The 16,921-nt window shown below is 41.0% G+C and overlaps 1 protein-coding gene across 9 annotated transcripts in view; it reads left to right on the top strand.

Annotated features, from left to right (window-relative positions):
* PPFIA1 (PPFI scaffold protein A1) overlaps positions 1-16,921 on the top strand; it is a 58,648-nt gene that overhangs the window by 2,062 nt on the left and 39,665 nt on the right. For all 9 annotated transcript variants that reach the window (XM_075188275.1, XM_075188273.1, XM_075188277.1 and 6 more), the window contains exon 2: positions 903-1,166. In XM_075188275.1, coding sequence (XP_075044376.1) covers positions 903-1,166 — 264 coding nt within the window. The remainder of the gene's footprint in view (positions 1-902; positions 1,167-16,921) is intronic.

Raw genomic sequence — 16,921 nt, 5'->3', positions numbered from 1 at the left:
AAACACATCTAATAAGCTAGGAAGGACCAGAGGGTCCGCAAGTGAAGGCTCGGGGGGGGGGGGAACCGTCTGTTGCCCATCACTGATCTACACTATCTAAGCAATACTTAAAAGTTCCTGTTGTTTATTCACAGTGGGCCTAATTTACGGAGCTCATAATCCTTTTTGGAGGTGCCTTGCAGCTAGATTTCTGTCATGGGGCACTGGTTTATGGAGCAAGATGGAGGCATTTGCAGATGGCAGGGGTCGGGTAGAGTGAGGGCATTCCTTAGGAAGTACTGAGGGGGCACAACGGTGCATCTGATTTTGCTGAGCAGTGCAAATTTAACTTTGTAGAGTGAGATTATGGATACGATAGAAAGTGGCAGAAAAGGTGCATTTCTCTGGATGTTGCTAGTTGTGTAGAGGGCCAAACAGCAGTTTCCACATCGCATAAGGACTTTGTTTTTGCACCATCATTAAGCTGGCGGTTATGGTCTCATCCTGTATTTTTAATGGGGATACGTTGTGCTCCTCGTAGTTGTACGTCAGTGTAGAAAGGCTTTTCTAGGTGCGGTTTGCCCATTGTAAAACAAGATTTCAAATAAACAAAAGTGCCACATGTAATAAGGACGTCCCTGATGTCCCCTTATGCTCGTGATTAATTTAAGTCATCCATGAGGCAGTATTTTAGGAGAAACATGGAACAGCTTTATTTGATAAGTGTTATTCTGATGTTTAGACTTTTGCACAATGCTCCTCTTTAGAGTTTTCCACCTTTCTACACAGCTATCTGCACCTTTAGTTTGTGACGCATACGTTTAGGTGACAGTTAAACTTTGATCTTATTGCATTGTACAATTTATGCAAATGTCAGTAATGAGACTTTGTTTAATGAGAGTTGTTTGTTTGTGTTTGTTAAGATGATGTGCGAAGTGATGCCAACCATCAGCGAGGCTGAGATGCCTTCAGGGGGGAATGGAGGCCATGGATCGGGCTCCCCCCAACAGCCAGATTCGGATTCTCACTTTGAGCAACTAATGGTTTCAATGCTAGAAGAAAGAGACAGGCTGCTGGATACTCTACGAGAGACCCAGGAAACACTTGGGTTAAATCAGGGCAAACTACAGGAAGTGATCCATGAACGGGACTCATTACAAAGGCAGCTCAACACAGCGTTGCCCCAGGTATATAACTTTTGTCTATTGTTCCTCTATTTTTTTTATATAAATAAGGGGGGGGGGGGGGGCGGGGTGTAGGTGTATGTTTGGTTTTTGTTTGTTGTTGTTTTTTTTCTCTCCAATCCGAAAGGTCTTTTATGTTGTGTTTATGGAGCATTTAAATCCTTTAAAACAACTAAACTTCCGGTAGCTTTCCTAGCATTTTTCTTCTCTCCAGTCCTCCTGTTATAATGGTAAGACCCTGGGGTTACTATAAGAACTCTTGTATTGCAACCTGGTAAACGTTGCAGTTCACCTGTCAGACGTTTTACCGCTTGGCTTGCTTTTATAGCAGATGGCACAGAACGCAGGGACAAAGATGATTTGTAATATGTGGTGTCACTGTGCAGGTGCTTCTACATAGGAACCGCAATGTCTCTCAAGCAGTGTTTCTTATCTTCTTATTTATATCCTCTGGAAGCATTTTAAGGTAGAGTAGAAATGTTACCAAACGTGTTGGTCCAACCACTGGTAGTTGGAAAGCTGATTGAAGTGTATATTGGTTTGTCGTCTCCATCTAGACCCCTCCTATAGACTTTCTATGGTTAACAAAAAAAAAACTGTACAGGGCTTAAGGAGGTGGCAAATACACGTTTGTTAATTACTACATATTGGTTTGTCTATCATTGCACTAAATCAGGCCTGTCCAACCTGCGGCCCTCCAGGTGTTGTGAAACAACAAGCCCCAGCATGCTTTGCCAGTATACAACCTGTTGATAGCTGGAAGGGCATGCTGGGACTTGTAGTTTCACAACATCTGGAGGGCCGCAGGTTGGACAGGCCTGCACTAAATTATATGCCTGAAATATGCTCATTTATACCTTGTTATACCCTGTGCATTGTAGTGCCTATCTTGTCATTTAGAGAAAGCTGACAAAAATGTACATCTCCAACTACGTTACTCTGGGTTCATTGCAAGTCTGACATAGTTTGATTTAGCTTGTATGTTTCCTACGTGCTCTATACAAACTGCAGATTGGTGGCATTTCCCGTGATGTTGCACAATTCATATGTGTTTTATCATTCTGTGTTGGATCCTTTAGTAAATTGAGTTCTGGACAGGATTAGAAAATAACTGTATTCATAATTTTTCAACAAACCTACAGGGGAAAGTCAGTCTGAGCAGTCTAGTTTACCTTTTTGAATTAAGTTTTGCAGATTTTATAGACTATTTTTTTGAGGGGCGGATTAGATATGCAAAAATTATTCCTATCTTAATCTGATTATTTGTCAGATACACTCTGATTACAGTGTATCTAGCACTTGTCTTTCTGTTTGGGAGGTCAAGTGAATTCAGATCCTGGATCGTCCAGGATTTGACATGAGTAGCTCAAAAAGCTAACCTTATGATGCTTTGTTGGGGGTCTAGTGTAGACAGAGGACTGCATATACTGTCCCCCCGCCAACCCCCAAACCTGGAGGGTCTGCAAAAAAGCTATAGCAGTCAGATAGGGAATGTTTTCATTGTTTTGTTTTTTGCAAAATAGACCCTTGGCACTATTGCAAGCTTTTAACTTTTATTTTTGCATTTAAAGAACAAAAACCCTCTCCGTAAAGGTGCACTTTTCACTTTAATGATCCATGCTTGCACATTTCCTTTTTGGGTTTTTGGTCCATCATCTAATCACATGGCTATGACTTAGTATGTCAATAGCAAGTCCAATTTTTGAAGAACGTCAGCCAACGTGCTAAAAGGGTTCAGACACCAAATGCATAACAAGGAAGGACGGCTAAATCTGTGTTCTGTTCTAGGGAAATGTGGCGGCTCAGTTCAGTATTGTTGTTAATGAGGCTATTATTGCTGCTGGTCAGAAGGCTCTTGTGTCTACTAAAGATCAGGCAACGCAGTATCATTCATCTTAAAACGAATAAGTGCTATGCTAAAAGGGCTGGCTATTTTTACAGTCTGGTCAACGTCTAGTTGTGGCTTCTTGTCCCAGTAATGTTGTGTTGGTAGAATTTGCAGAGTGGACGTCCGTTAAGAAAGGATAGAGAATATTTGTAGCACTTGCTGCATACGTTAATCTGAACTTTACCATTGTCCAAGTATGTAGGAGATTACAATTTTGGTTTCAAAAACCCTGTTTGTATTAAAGGAAAACAAATGACTTCTTCCATAACTTTCCCATTGTACTGCACCTGTGCAACTGGAAAGGAGATTATCCCGGGCTATATGTATTTGTTGCATTATATCGAGACAGTTGGCTTAGAACATTCCATAGTGAAACATTCCCTAGGCTTACTGCTATGCTTACTCTTCAACATAGGTGACTTCATTCATTCTTGAGTTTCTTATTACACTGCATTTAATTGGTTATGATGGCTAATAATCTGTTACATTTTGTCCAAGCAACATATTTCAGATACATTCACAAGATGTTGACGAGCCCAAACAGCAACTTACGCCTTATAGTTCATCCCCAGGTAAAACTTTGTATTCACACTCCCAAGCTGAATACTGAATTTTTCTATACAGCCAGTGTTGTGTATCATATGGTGTAAATTAGGGCAAGCAAAAAAATAACCCCAAATGGGATTGACAGACCCAGAGAGATTTTTCTGTTAATGTAATATGTGTATTGTGCAGCTTGGAACATTTTTGGAACATTAATAATATATCCAGCTGTAAAAAGTATTGAATTAGTATCAGACGCTTTGTATAATTATATTAAAATGCCTTTTTAAATGTGATTTCACAGTTGAGAATTCTGTCTGCGTGCAACCCTGGCATCACGTGTAGATGGCTGTCATTTTAATGTTTCCTTTGCGTTTTTAGATGCTGTTTTCCAATGTCATCATTGATTGTAGTTTCTTTGCATGTTAAACGAATGAGTATTTGATTGTACTATGAAAATACACAAGAGATGTATCTGTAAAAGGAGAGCAGTAAGATGTGATAAGGAAAACCTTTCATGTGATCTTAACGATGAGATGTCTAGAGTACAGAATAGGGGAAGTATGGAGCCTCAGGCCACACTTTCCACTTGTATGTCAGGGCAATCAGTAGATATGTTCAGTGACAGAAGCACAGAGGCGGCCGAAGGGTTTTTGTCAGATATTCTGTGTTCTGGGATTACTCCGTGCTGTCACCAACTTCTTATTCTGTGGGCTATTTCCACTAAGTGGAATGCAAGATGCCTAATTGTGTCCCTATCATGAGCAAAGCATGTTGTTAGCGGCGCTGCGCTGTTTTACAACATTTAAACCAAATTTTAATACATTAAATCTGAGTAAGACTAAACTGAGGCGCAGTTTCGTAGCTCAGACGGTGTATTGTGTAAGGAAAAGGCTTCTCCACCCACAAGGAAAGGCTACATCCTAGTACATAGTCTTTTCGTTGCCAATCTACATCTTTTTACATGTGTCCGAGAGAGCCAAGCGCCCATTGCAATTGTCATTCAAACTTGGGACCAGCAAGAGATAAAATGGGCGGGGTTAGGAAAAGCTCCAGCCAATCGCAACCTTAGAATGTTAATGCCAGTACATAGTATTTGTCCTGCTTGTCCGTGTGCGTTTGAAGTGGGATGGACTACATCAACATGCAGCCAATCAAAGCGTCTAAAGGTCAACAACGCATAGTCTTGTGAGGCTCCTGTCATACCGGTGTGGAAAGATCGTACTGTCTGATGTACATCCTATATAAAATGACCTTTTGTACATCCAGCTTGTTTAAACTTGCATCTTCCGGGTGTTCAGGACTGACCCAGAAATGAAGACATCCTGGCTCCTGGCTTAGCTCATACAATATGCATCTCTAGCAATACGAAAGAAAAGGAAACAAAAGTTAGCTCTCTACCAGGTTATGGACCTTTCTCACTATTAATATATTCATATTACTGTATTATGAGGGGGTGCTTCATTCAACATGTAAGTTATCATAAAAAAGGGTGAGACAAGAGTTGAATGTTGAAGTACTGCGGTCCTTTTCAAATATTTTATTGGCTAAAACCAAAACTGGCTCCTGCTTATTTTTGCAGAATTCCAATAAAAGTGTGTATAGGTGTATTCTATATGACAATCATAGTTTTGCAAATATTCATACACCTTTTGGTATGAACAAGAGCCCAATGATGCATCAATATGAGGATATAATGCCCATAAGAACAAGGACATTTCGTTCGTTACTTACCTCTTGAATAAATTGGATTCATTCAGTGAGATTGATTTAACCAGTGAATGAAACTGATTTTCACTCGATATGAAGGATAATTTAATTTATCCATAATATTTTCAAAGTGTCACTTTATGACATTAAGTATTGGGGTATAAAATATCTGTGATCGGTCCCACCCTAGGGTCAGCTTATTTTACTTACTTATTTTTCTTACCTTCTCAATAAGTTTTTATCTATAACTCTCTGTTCAATAACTGTATTTTAATATTACCTAATAAAGTTTTTTGGTTTTAGCCAATACAATATTTGTAAAGGAATGGAGTGCTTCAACGTTCAACTCTTGTCTCCCTCTAGCATACGGCTGGACATCTTTGCCTTATACTATGCTGCAGATGAGCGGGTTAGGTTTAACACAGTACTTTATTATTACATAGCTCACGGTATAATAAGGTAGGAATGTCCTGGCAGGTTGCTAGGGACACAAATCGTGACTGTCTTCACATCACGGCCATTGCTGAATACCCAGAAAGCAGTTTAGATAAGAAAGCAAAATTATAGTAAATACCATACACTCAAGGGTGTGGGGAGGATTATATTTTAGTGTAGGTGGAGAAACATTTAAAAGCTCTACATGAATCACATAATGTTTTTAGGCATTCTGCTGTCTGATGACTCCGGCGAGGAAATAGACTACTGAGACCGTTGCAAGTCAGCCGTTGTCAATAAAAACACATTTGCTGTCCACACAGAAGATAAAAAGGCTGTATCTTCCGTGCCGGGTTTAGCCGAAAAAGAGTAAGAAGTCTGTGACGCAAATAAGTCTGATGGGCCTGTGACTTAAATCAGAAAGTGGTGACTTTAATTTCAGTGTAGATCCTCTTGTTGCTGATTAAATGTGTGGTGTTATAGACCCTGCCCTGAGCGTAAACCAGATTATCCTGAAATGATTGCTCTTCCTCTTATGGTAAAATGAGCTTTATTGGATAAAAGAATCCTGTACCTGTCGGATTACCTGCCTTATGTCTGTCTCCAGATCAAAGCGAAGAACAGGGATTGTTATTGTTTGGGGTCTTTTCCCCAGACATCTTATTTTGTTATTGTTCAAGTGGGCTGGTAAAGAGGGTGTGTGACTGAACTTTTAGTAAGTAGTGAAATGAGCAGGCACACCAGAGAGGCAATGATTGGGATCTAGTTGTTAAATCTGCTTCAGATGCCATTTAATTTAGTCCATATGCTGCATCAACTGGCAAGCGAGATCGAGGTAAGGATATAGCAGTCCATAGGTCGCCCTTCACTTTTTTTTTTTTCTTGAAAGGATTTAAAATAATCTTCTTTGTGTAAAGTTCTCTTTTTTGTTAATTTAAAATCCAGACGGTTTAATTTCTTCCCACATGTTACCTGGTCCATTTAGGGCTCCGCCCACACCCAGTTATCTTTAAATGTCTTGTTAGCCAAATGTAACATGGACACCAGATGAACACTGTGCACGTGCTGTGGTTTTCAGATTAGTTGAAGATTGAATGTATTTAGTTACTACGGGAACTTTAAATGTTCTACTTTTTTAAATGTCATGCTTTGTTGATGTGTGGTTTGGCCATTTGGCATCAATCATATTTATATCTTAAAGAGCACCCTTCACCTATAAATATTGGGGCTTAACTTCAGCTATAATACAGACAGGTTTAATGTCTGTGCTCAGTGTTTTATCCTTCAGTGCATATATTGGGGCTGTGCAGAGGTGGTGGGAAGTTGACTCCTGCAGATGTGCTGTTATTCCTGGCTCCTCAGTGATGATCGTATCGCTGTCAGAGGTTAAGATGGAGTGAGCTTGAAAGAATGTAGGTTGTAGATAACCGGCGTAGGTTTGTGAAGACATCTCTTTGTTTTAAACAAACATTTATATTCTTTTATGTATGAGTAATACCATATTTCAGATGCCTTGCTCAATAGTTGTAATCGTATATCTGTATTTCACTCAACACTTAATTGAAGATCGGTGGAAATGTGTGTTCTTTTTTTTTAATATATTTTGGAGTATTATGTCTAAAATATGCTAAAACATATTTAAAGACTGTCAACTTTTATAGTGGAAATTTTGAGCAGTTACCAACAACTTTCTTACCTGAATTTCATGGGTTTTCCCTCTGGGCTCTCCTCCTCTGTGCCTCCAGGGGTTGATGATTCGATTGGATCCAGATGAGCATTTGGTACTAGCGCCAATCCCTATAATGTTCCCTTGGCATTGTGCCAGTTCAGGTCAATCGTATTAGAGGTACCAATGGGAGCCAATGAGATCAGGAGGTGGAGCCCACATAGGGCTTATCTGCCAGCCTATTGGAGCATCAATGTTGTCCTTAGAGAAACATGGACCCCAGCAGTGCAGAGGGAAGTGTGTGGGTGTAGGGGGGGGGGGGGGGGGAAGAGATTAGAGGATACCATCAGAATTCAGGTAAAAGGGATGTGTGGTTAATTTCTCAAAGTAGCCTTCATCACCATAATGGGGACATTCCTTCCTCCTGACAGATGGTGTCACAAAGCAGGGACTGAGCTAGCACATCATAGCCTTCACAAGATCTGACCTATTACAGGGATATAGGAACGCTCCTCTCTTCTGTCTCATGAGAGCACTGCAGGGTCTTTCTGTTCCTGCTGAGGGACGTTTCCACTTCACTTCGTCACTGCCACTGTGAGAGACATTCAGCACCTGCGTTTTTCTAGCATATGACTGTATCTAGCTATACATAGGCATACTAGTACTTTGCAGGATTTGGGACATAAACCTAAGATTCTTGTGCGTAAACAGATCACAATCGTTTTAATTACATAAACTCATGGTTGTGGACAGACCTTTTAGGGAACCAGTTGCAAGGTTGCAGCTAGGACATATTCTTTGATATGAGAGGTCTTGGTAGTAAATTTAGGATTGGCTGTGCATCTCCAGCATCCATAGACTTTGTATGATCCACTCCAAATTGTTAATTAGACTATTTGTTAATGGGGTCATGAGTTCAATTCCCGTCCATGACTTTATCTGTGTGGAGTTTGTATGTTCTCCCCTGTGTTTGCATGGGTTTCCTCCGGGTGCTCCGGTTTCCTCCCACACTCCAAAAACATACTGGTAGGTTAATTGGCTGCTATCAAAATTGACCCTAGTGTGTGTGTGTGTGTGTGTGTGTGTTAGGGAATTTAGACTGTAAGCTCCAATGTGGCAGGGACTGATGTGAATGAGTTCTCTGTACAGCGCTGCGGAATCAGTGGCGCTATATCCATCATCATCATCACCATTTAGAGGGGTCTTCCAAATCCCCCTTGAATTATTCCTTCTGTCACAAAGTTAAAGAATTTAAGAAAGTTTTTTGCGTAGATGTTTCTGTGCCAAAGGTGGACAATTTATGAATCTTCAGTGTGGGAGAACTACTGATCACAGCATACACTGCAAGCACCTGTGGATAGCTGCAAGTTGCCTAATGTATGCAAACTGTTGTAAATGGTTGGTTAACATCCCTTTTTTTTTTATATACTGCTGTATGTACATATGTCTGTGATTCATCATCGCCATTTATTTATATAGCGCCACAAATTCCGCAGCGATGTACAGAGAACTCACTCACATCAGTCCCTGCCCCATTGGGGCTTACAGTCTAAATTCCCTAACACACACACACACACACACACACACACACACACACACACTGATTCAGCATTGTTGTCTACTTTTAAACAATCCCATTGTTACAGTTTTCAGGGACAACTACAGAATTCGAGCATTTATAAACATGTTCAAAGCGTACATGTTTTGGTGTAATGGGGGTTACCACAGAACTTTTTTGAGGTTTTAGCTAAAATGACAGCTGTATTATTATGAGAGAGAAGGAGGAAGAGACGTACACTGCCGTGTGGTGCTTTTATTGCCTGTACAGATAGATAATGGGTTTTATGGTGGATCCCAGGGAATTTTCTTCCACCCTGTAGATTATTGGATGTACTAGTACAGTAGCGCACTTGTCTTGCACTGCAGTAAAGTAAACTCTTTCCTGGCCATAGTGCAAAGAGCAGACAATTCTATGTAGCCGATATATGTAGTGTTTGTTGAGATGGTGCAATGCAATTTGTGCGTATGTCTGTGTAGGTTACAAGATTGGAGCCCTCCCTGCCCCCCAGGAGAAGGGTCTAATCTCATTAATACAAGGCTGTGTCTATACAGCCTGTCTAGCTTTCTGCTGAACAGATGGTCGAAGGTTTACAGCCAATGGCTACTGCAGGAACACAGGGCTAGCCTTTGGTGCCGCAATGAGTTATGTGTGCAAAACGGTATTAAATACTGCCTGACGCTCATCTATCCATAACATATCGTGTGTGTCTGTCTGTGTACACACAATACTTTATTTTTTTTTTTATCAATCGCAAGAAAACTTACTCTAATGAAAGCCTCTAGACTCTGGGACACTCTGCTGCAATCCTCCATATATTGCCCCAAACTTAGATATATGACTCAAACTCTCACTTCTTCTTCTTTGTAGTATTTCTCAAGTGAAGAATTACAATAGATCACTCTATGGTTTCCAAAGCTCTTGTTGATTTGAAGTGTCTTTTGGGGGTGGGGGCTGAATCTTCATGATGAACCAATAGTGATGATTTAAAGGGGTTCACCACAATCGGAGAAACCTTCAACTTAGTTACTAGGTCCCTACTGTTACTTTTGATGGGTGTTAAAAGCGAGTTGGTGCCATCGGCCTGGTAGACTTGTTGAAGCATTGCATGTTCTGTATTGGGGAACGTGAACGGAATGTGCCATTTGTTATGGGACAGCCATGGTTTTAGCCAGGGCACATTGGAGTGGTACCAGTAATAAGCACCATAGTACTTATCTCCATTTACTGAGTTTAAATCGAGGACCGTGTGTTACAGACTATAGATAAAGTGATATTTTACAGTGTCCGTCTCCATGTACTAGCAGTAACCCATACCTGAGATTACTGGCTGGTTTAAATATGGGGGCACTAATTCCTGGTGACACTAGAGGCTGGAATCTGCTTGTGATACATAACTTGTAAGAAATGTTAATACTCTGTTAAAGTATTGTCTCTGGGTAAGGACGTCATTGCTCCACAATTAGGAATGCTGTTTTTGTACTCCCAGACTTCCGCTGAAAGGATATTTGAAGTCCTCATCATCAAGACGTTCCGTTAAAAGATCCTGCGTCTTCTAATAACTCCCCTTACACAGCAGTATGACCTATTATCCCCAATAAATCTATAGGAGAAACCTTCTCAAAGTCCACAATTGCTACCATCAAACACATCATTTGAATAGTGTCAGGACATTATCTTTTTGTCAGAGAAAACGCAGCATTTGGTTTTCGGAGGTGAGGGTTGTAAACCAGAGAGCTAACACTTTATTCCAATGTGAATGTAAGTCAGCTAAAGCCGTAACTAGCACGAGACACAGACGCTGCACATAGAACAAAGCGGAGCAGTTAGTTTACTTTAAGGGGACATAAATCCCTTTTTTGTCTTGTGTCTGTAAAAATAAATAATAAAACAAAACTGAAAAGTTCTCCAGCTTGGCTCCAGGATGTCTTATTTTAGTTACTTGCTTATTTCTTTCCTCCCAGCTCCCTTTTTGTCAGCAGTGTAGTGTTGGCTGCTATTCTGTAAAACCCATTGATTAATCCCATCTGTGAATTGCAGCAATGAGATTGAAGCTGTTGGCCGATTTCCGATGGATAGAGTAATAATACTACTCTCGCTGAAACGCACCGTGCCAAAAGCGTTCTTTTGTTACAGTAAAACTCCCTCTCTTATATAGATGCCCTTTTAATAAATGTCAGGTTTCCTGTAGGGTCCTAACACCTACCAGCTTTACTGTGTAATGCAGTTCTGTGATGCTGACACAGAAGAGATCCATGGAATTTGAATGTACAACTACATGGCCGTGGTCTTCTCATTATTGATGTATGTTTAATTATACAGCTACATCCAAGATGGCACCTCCAGCTGTAACGCATAGGCAGAAGCCAGTGGATCCCAAACTTTTTCAGTTCAAGGCACCCATATGGTTTCCATATTTTTTCAAGGCACCCCTAAGCCAAAATAATTACCAAGTAGTCATCCACCTTGCTTACCACTGGCTGAGGCACCCCTGTGAGATCGCTGAGGCACCCCAGGGAGCCTAGGCGCACAGTTTGGGAACCACTGGCATAAGCATTTATTTCGTCTCCATATCCACCCTAATCAAATTTCACTTAACCTGTCATCAATAGAATGGAAATATATAAACATATAATATCAACTTTATTTGAATTGTCACAAATGAAGATCTATAGCAATGTTACTGGTCCCCACGTGCCATTAAGTAACTGGTCAGCCGTACTCGTCAGAGGGTCATGCTCGTCATCCCTAATCTGTTATAAATTATGATGAAGCCCGTAAAGTGCCGCCTTCAGGCACAATTATGGTGGGTTTCACGTTGGCATTTAGTCTTTGCGGATTAATTTTGAAACCTGCACGTGTATTTTTAGACGTAAACAGACGGTAATCCAATCTGTTGTGGTGTTTTCGTCCTTAGCATTGTTTTCCAGTGTGGAGAACCCAAACAAATGACATTAAATCTGTTGAAAGGCAGCATCTGGCTCCTGGGAAGCCGTCACCTCATGTGACCCGTGCAGCGTAGTCATTGGGTCAGACAAGGAGAGGACCACCCTCCGCTGGAGAGTATCGGGGCAATTAGCAGATGTCAGATTTCGCTGCTCACTATTAAACAGATTTGTGGAAAGTAGAATAACCTAAACAAAACAATAAGGCCGAATTTCTGCAGTCACACTGTTTCCTCCCTGCTGCTTGTCTGCAGTAAGAAGTGAATGGGAAATGTTTAAGTGTGTAGCTGTGATACAAAACAACTAGAATACTTTACGTCGTTCTGGATTTTATTAAGAGCCGACGTGTAAATGTTGGATCAGGAGGGGCAGTCTTTCTGCCGCTTCATTGTCATTGGAAAGTCTCATATCCCGGGAAGTCCAGGATGCGGCAAGGCTGAGATAACGCGGATAGTTGGTTGCTTACAGTATAAACTTTGAGCTCTACACAAAGTTGGCTGTGATGTTAATGAGTAATGAGAATATTCTGCAGTTATAGGAGAAATCAGACAACATGACACTTACTGGCCAATACACACAGAGCCTCACGGTCCTTCCACAATTTCAGATTTGTCTTGTAAGTGGATGTCTTCCTTTGGCATGAGATGTCCTAAAAAGGACACTTCGTAGCCATCATAAACCTTATATAGTTTCTTTTTGGGATTTTGTATTTGTTTTGCAGCTATCTACCTCTCTTCTGCCTGTAACCCAACCTGTCCTTTAAATCGTCCTGAAATGACTGCCCCGATTTTTTTTTTATTTATTTTTTTAAATAAGTTTTTATTGAGGTTTAACAACAAATACAGGTTACATAAATGTATTTTCAACAGTGTTCGTTTTGGATGGCGAGTGATAAAGAGATTATAACATCATAACAACATAACACTAAGCCAAAAAAGATTAAATGTATCAAAGAGAATATACATTCCCATCCACAAAAGGTGGATAATGCTAACCTGACACATAGAACACAAAGACAGACAGGGGGGGGGGACACAAAGGAAACAAAAGGGAAGAATGGGGGATGGCATGATGCAAGTCTTCATAGTAAAAGGTCTACAGCGTATACAGAGTAGGTATATGACAAAGCCTAATCCAACAATCGGAAGCGTTTTATACAACCCTGTACCTAAAGATAGATGGTTCAGGTGGGTGTACCCAAGGCCGCAAACTCTGGCGAGTCCATAAAATTTAACCAAGGTCCCCATATAGTATAATATGTTACAAAAGAGTCCCTATCTGACAAATATAATTCATCCATGGACCTGTAGTATTCTAATCTCCTGATCCAGTCCCGAATATTTGGTGGCGTGGTTGTTTCCCATCTCACAGGTATGACTGCCTTGGCGGCTGAAATCACAAATTTTAACAGAGATTTTTTAAAGCAGGAAATAGGCATATCTACTTTATTGAGGAGCCAATACACCGGGGTGTCGGGAATAGCCTGGCCAAGCAACTTCCGTGTGATGTCTATAACCTGCGACCAAAAGGGTCGTAATATGGGACAGTCCCACCAGATATGTAATAAGGAACCTGATCCCAAATTACACCTCCAGCAGGCACTAGACAGTCCGCAAAATATTTTTGCAAGATGTTCCGGGCATCTATACCACCTGGTGAGAACCTTAAAGTGGGTCTGTAATATTGAGACGTTAGGTGAGCAAGCATGGATTGCTTGGAAGATTTTTGACCAATCAGTCTCTCGAAATTCTATTCCCACATCCCTTTCCCACTCCACTAGAAATTCCGGGGGAAATCTAAAGAGAAACTCGATTAAGAGTTTGTAGATAATCGATAGGGAGTGTGGGATGTGATAAGATCTGCTACAAAGGGACTCAAAAACTGTCAAATTCCTATTAATGTCCTGTTTTTGGAGGACTAGAAGAGAGAAAATGTTTAAGCTGAAGATATCGCCAGATCTCTATATTCGGTAGTTTCCACTTAGATTGAATCTCTGCAAATGAGAGGATCCCAGTAGCTCCCACCAACTGGCCGACACGGTGGATTCCTGCTTGCAGCCATAGGTTAAACGCTGATGGAGTAGTTCCGGGAGTAGTTCCTTGGGGTTATTGAACAATGGCGTTAGTGGGGATAATAAAGATGAGATGTGAGTAAGAGTTCTTAGCTTAGACCATTTAACGAGAGTGGGCCCTAAGGTAGGGTGTGAGATTTTGGGTAATTTGGCTAGCCAGATTGATGTAGTAGTAGAAGAGTCGAGATATGATTCAATCTCTACCCATTGTTTCCTTCCCTCCTGGACTGCCCCGATTTTAAACTGTTAATGCCAATTGTGAGACAAAAAAGTATTGGCAGAAGCAAACTTAGCACAAGTTGTTGTTTCTCCCTGAGAACCACTGTTGTGGAAGTCCCTCTTCTTAAGGCTGGGTACACACTGCAAAGAATTTCGACCAATTTGTTATCACTAACGATTTTGCAAACGACTGAAGTTCCAGTCAGTCTGCCAATTCGTGTCTACATACTACACAACATTTCCCTATTTGATCTGTGTTTATCTGGTCCAAGAGCAGTGTAGTCGGTCATTCCTGTCACCCCGATTAACAGATGAAAATAAACTTGGACTTTTCCACAATGTCAGTATAAATTTCGTTAGCTTCTCTGACTGTGAAACGAAATATTCAGTCTCAGAACGAACGGGCGCATTAATTCACCTACAACACTCTCCACACAGTGACTGGTTCCTCTGCGCAGACAGTCTTGAGTGCATACACACTGCAGGATCGGAAGGCGATTGGAATGATTTCTGCTGAACAATCAAATGAAACAACGATCGGTACTTTGGAACGTCTGTGGTTCATCGTGCAAGTATACAGACTAATGCGATATCGGGAGAAACACTTGTTTATTGGGTGAAAAGCTTGTAGTGTGTACCCAGCCTAAGACTTCTTGCAAGCAATTGTTTACAGAATTTACATAAAGACTGACCCTTTGATAGGCTTACAATGCAGTCCCATTGATACGAAGAGACAAAAATTGATAGTACAGCCTGAGATAAACTCTTAATTGCCATTTAAAGTAATATACACACTTTGTAAGGGGGTTGGTCTATAAAACGGTGCTCCCCTCTCTCTGTTGTGGGCAGAAGACCCTGTGAACTGATCTCATGTGATCATTCAGAGCCCATGTACTGAAAGCTGGCAGAGTGATGTCATGGGATGTTTCTTACGAGCAAAGTCAACATCATCATTTATTTATATAGCGCCACTAATTCTGCAGCGCTGTACAGAGAATATACGTCACTCAATCAGTCCCTGCCCCATTGGAGCTTACAGTCTAAATTCCCTAACATACAAACAGATTGGGGTCAATTTGATAGCAGCCAATTAACCTACTAATATGTTTTTGGGAGTGTGGGAGAAAACCCGCGCAAACACAGGAAGAACATACAAACTTCACACAGATAAGGCCATGGTCAGGAATCGAACTCATAACCCCAGTGCTGTGAGGCAGAAGTGCTAACCACTGAGCCACCGTGCATGCTCATCTCTGTATATGGGCTGTTCCTATTAATATTCATGCATATGTATAGCTGCAGAGACGATGGCCTTAGTCATGCAGACATGTAAGAAGGTGATTATAGTAGAAACTATATAGCTGTAACACACAGTTTATTAAACATATTTAAACTTCTATCTGAACAGCGAACACATGACAATAGTGCAGTTCTTGTGTTTATGTCAGACACGCTCTGTATCTATTCAGCAGTGGACACAAGGGTAATTTTATGTGCCATTTGGAAATCTGTGGGACTCCACTGACCACTAAAAGTATTGGAGAATAATGGAAGTCTCTTCATTGTTATTGCATCTTCATTGAAGATGTCGGGACAGCTATGGCTGTGTGTCTGCAGGAACACAAATCCAGACGTTCCGCAATTAGGCCAAACATTTGCAGCAATGGTAGCTTAGTGGTTAGCACTTCTGTCTCACAGCACTGGGGTCGTAATTCAATTCCTGACCACGGCCTTATCTGTGTGGAGTTTGTATGTTCTCCCCGTGTTTGCGTGGGTTTCCTCTGGGTGCTCTTTTTTTCTTCCCACACTCCAAAAACATACTAGTAAATTATCAAATTGACCCTAGTCTGTGTGTGTTAGGGAATTTAGACTGTAAGCTGCAATGGGGCAGGGACTGATGTGAGTGAGCTCTCTGTACAACGCTGCGGAATTAGTGGCGCTATATAAATATATGGTGATGTTGAACTTTATAGTTGAAAATCTTCGGTATGGAAGCTTCAGGATGTTTATTGAAATACATAGTCTGCTCACTAGATATTGGAAATACTAAAAATGAAAGCACCCATTTACAAACCCTATTACGGGGTGTTCCCTCACCCCCCCTTCCCCACAATACACTTATTGATATTTATTACTGGCTAACGTCACTTCCACAATTCAGTGATGCGACATTTGCTATATGTTGTACGAGGGACTTTCACAGGAATGTGGAAGTGTGTGGGGGTGAACAAGTTGTGAATGAGCAGCCATTGATGGAAATGGCAATAATAAACCACGTGCTTCCAACACACAAATTTCTATTTAAGAACAGAATATATTTTCCTTTTAAGTTAAGGACTTGCAAACTCTAGGGTCCGGCAGCACAAATGTCTCATTAAAAAAGATTTGCACAGAAATACATCTTCTGTTTCTCATCATCACACTCATTCCCTATGCAGCTGCCTGGCTAACAGAAGTATGACTGCTGCAGCTATCCTCCCCTGCTCTCTATAAGTACCAAACACAGCCTCCGAGGTCACGTATCTGCGCCTCCTGGAATTCCTCTCCCTGGCTTGTTACCCTGCAGTTAGATCCTTTGGAAATGAATGGAGTAGGAAGACAAATTGCCATTCCTTTTTCTATGGTTACGACCTGTTTAAATCCCGTAGACACACAAACACTCGACCCCCTCCATATCCACATGTTGATATGAGGCCGTTTTTCCCCCCTGAAAATATTTAAGT

The sequence above is a fragment of the Mixophyes fleayi genome, chromosome 10 (genome assembly GCF_038048845.1).
Source record: "Mixophyes fleayi isolate aMixFle1 chromosome 10, aMixFle1.hap1, whole genome shotgun sequence".
Lineage (NCBI taxonomy): Eukaryota > Metazoa > Chordata > Amphibia > Anura > Limnodynastidae > Mixophyes > Mixophyes fleayi.
The sequence above is the reverse complement of the archived record's forward strand: the minus strand, read 5'-3'. Positions and strand labels throughout refer to the sequence as shown.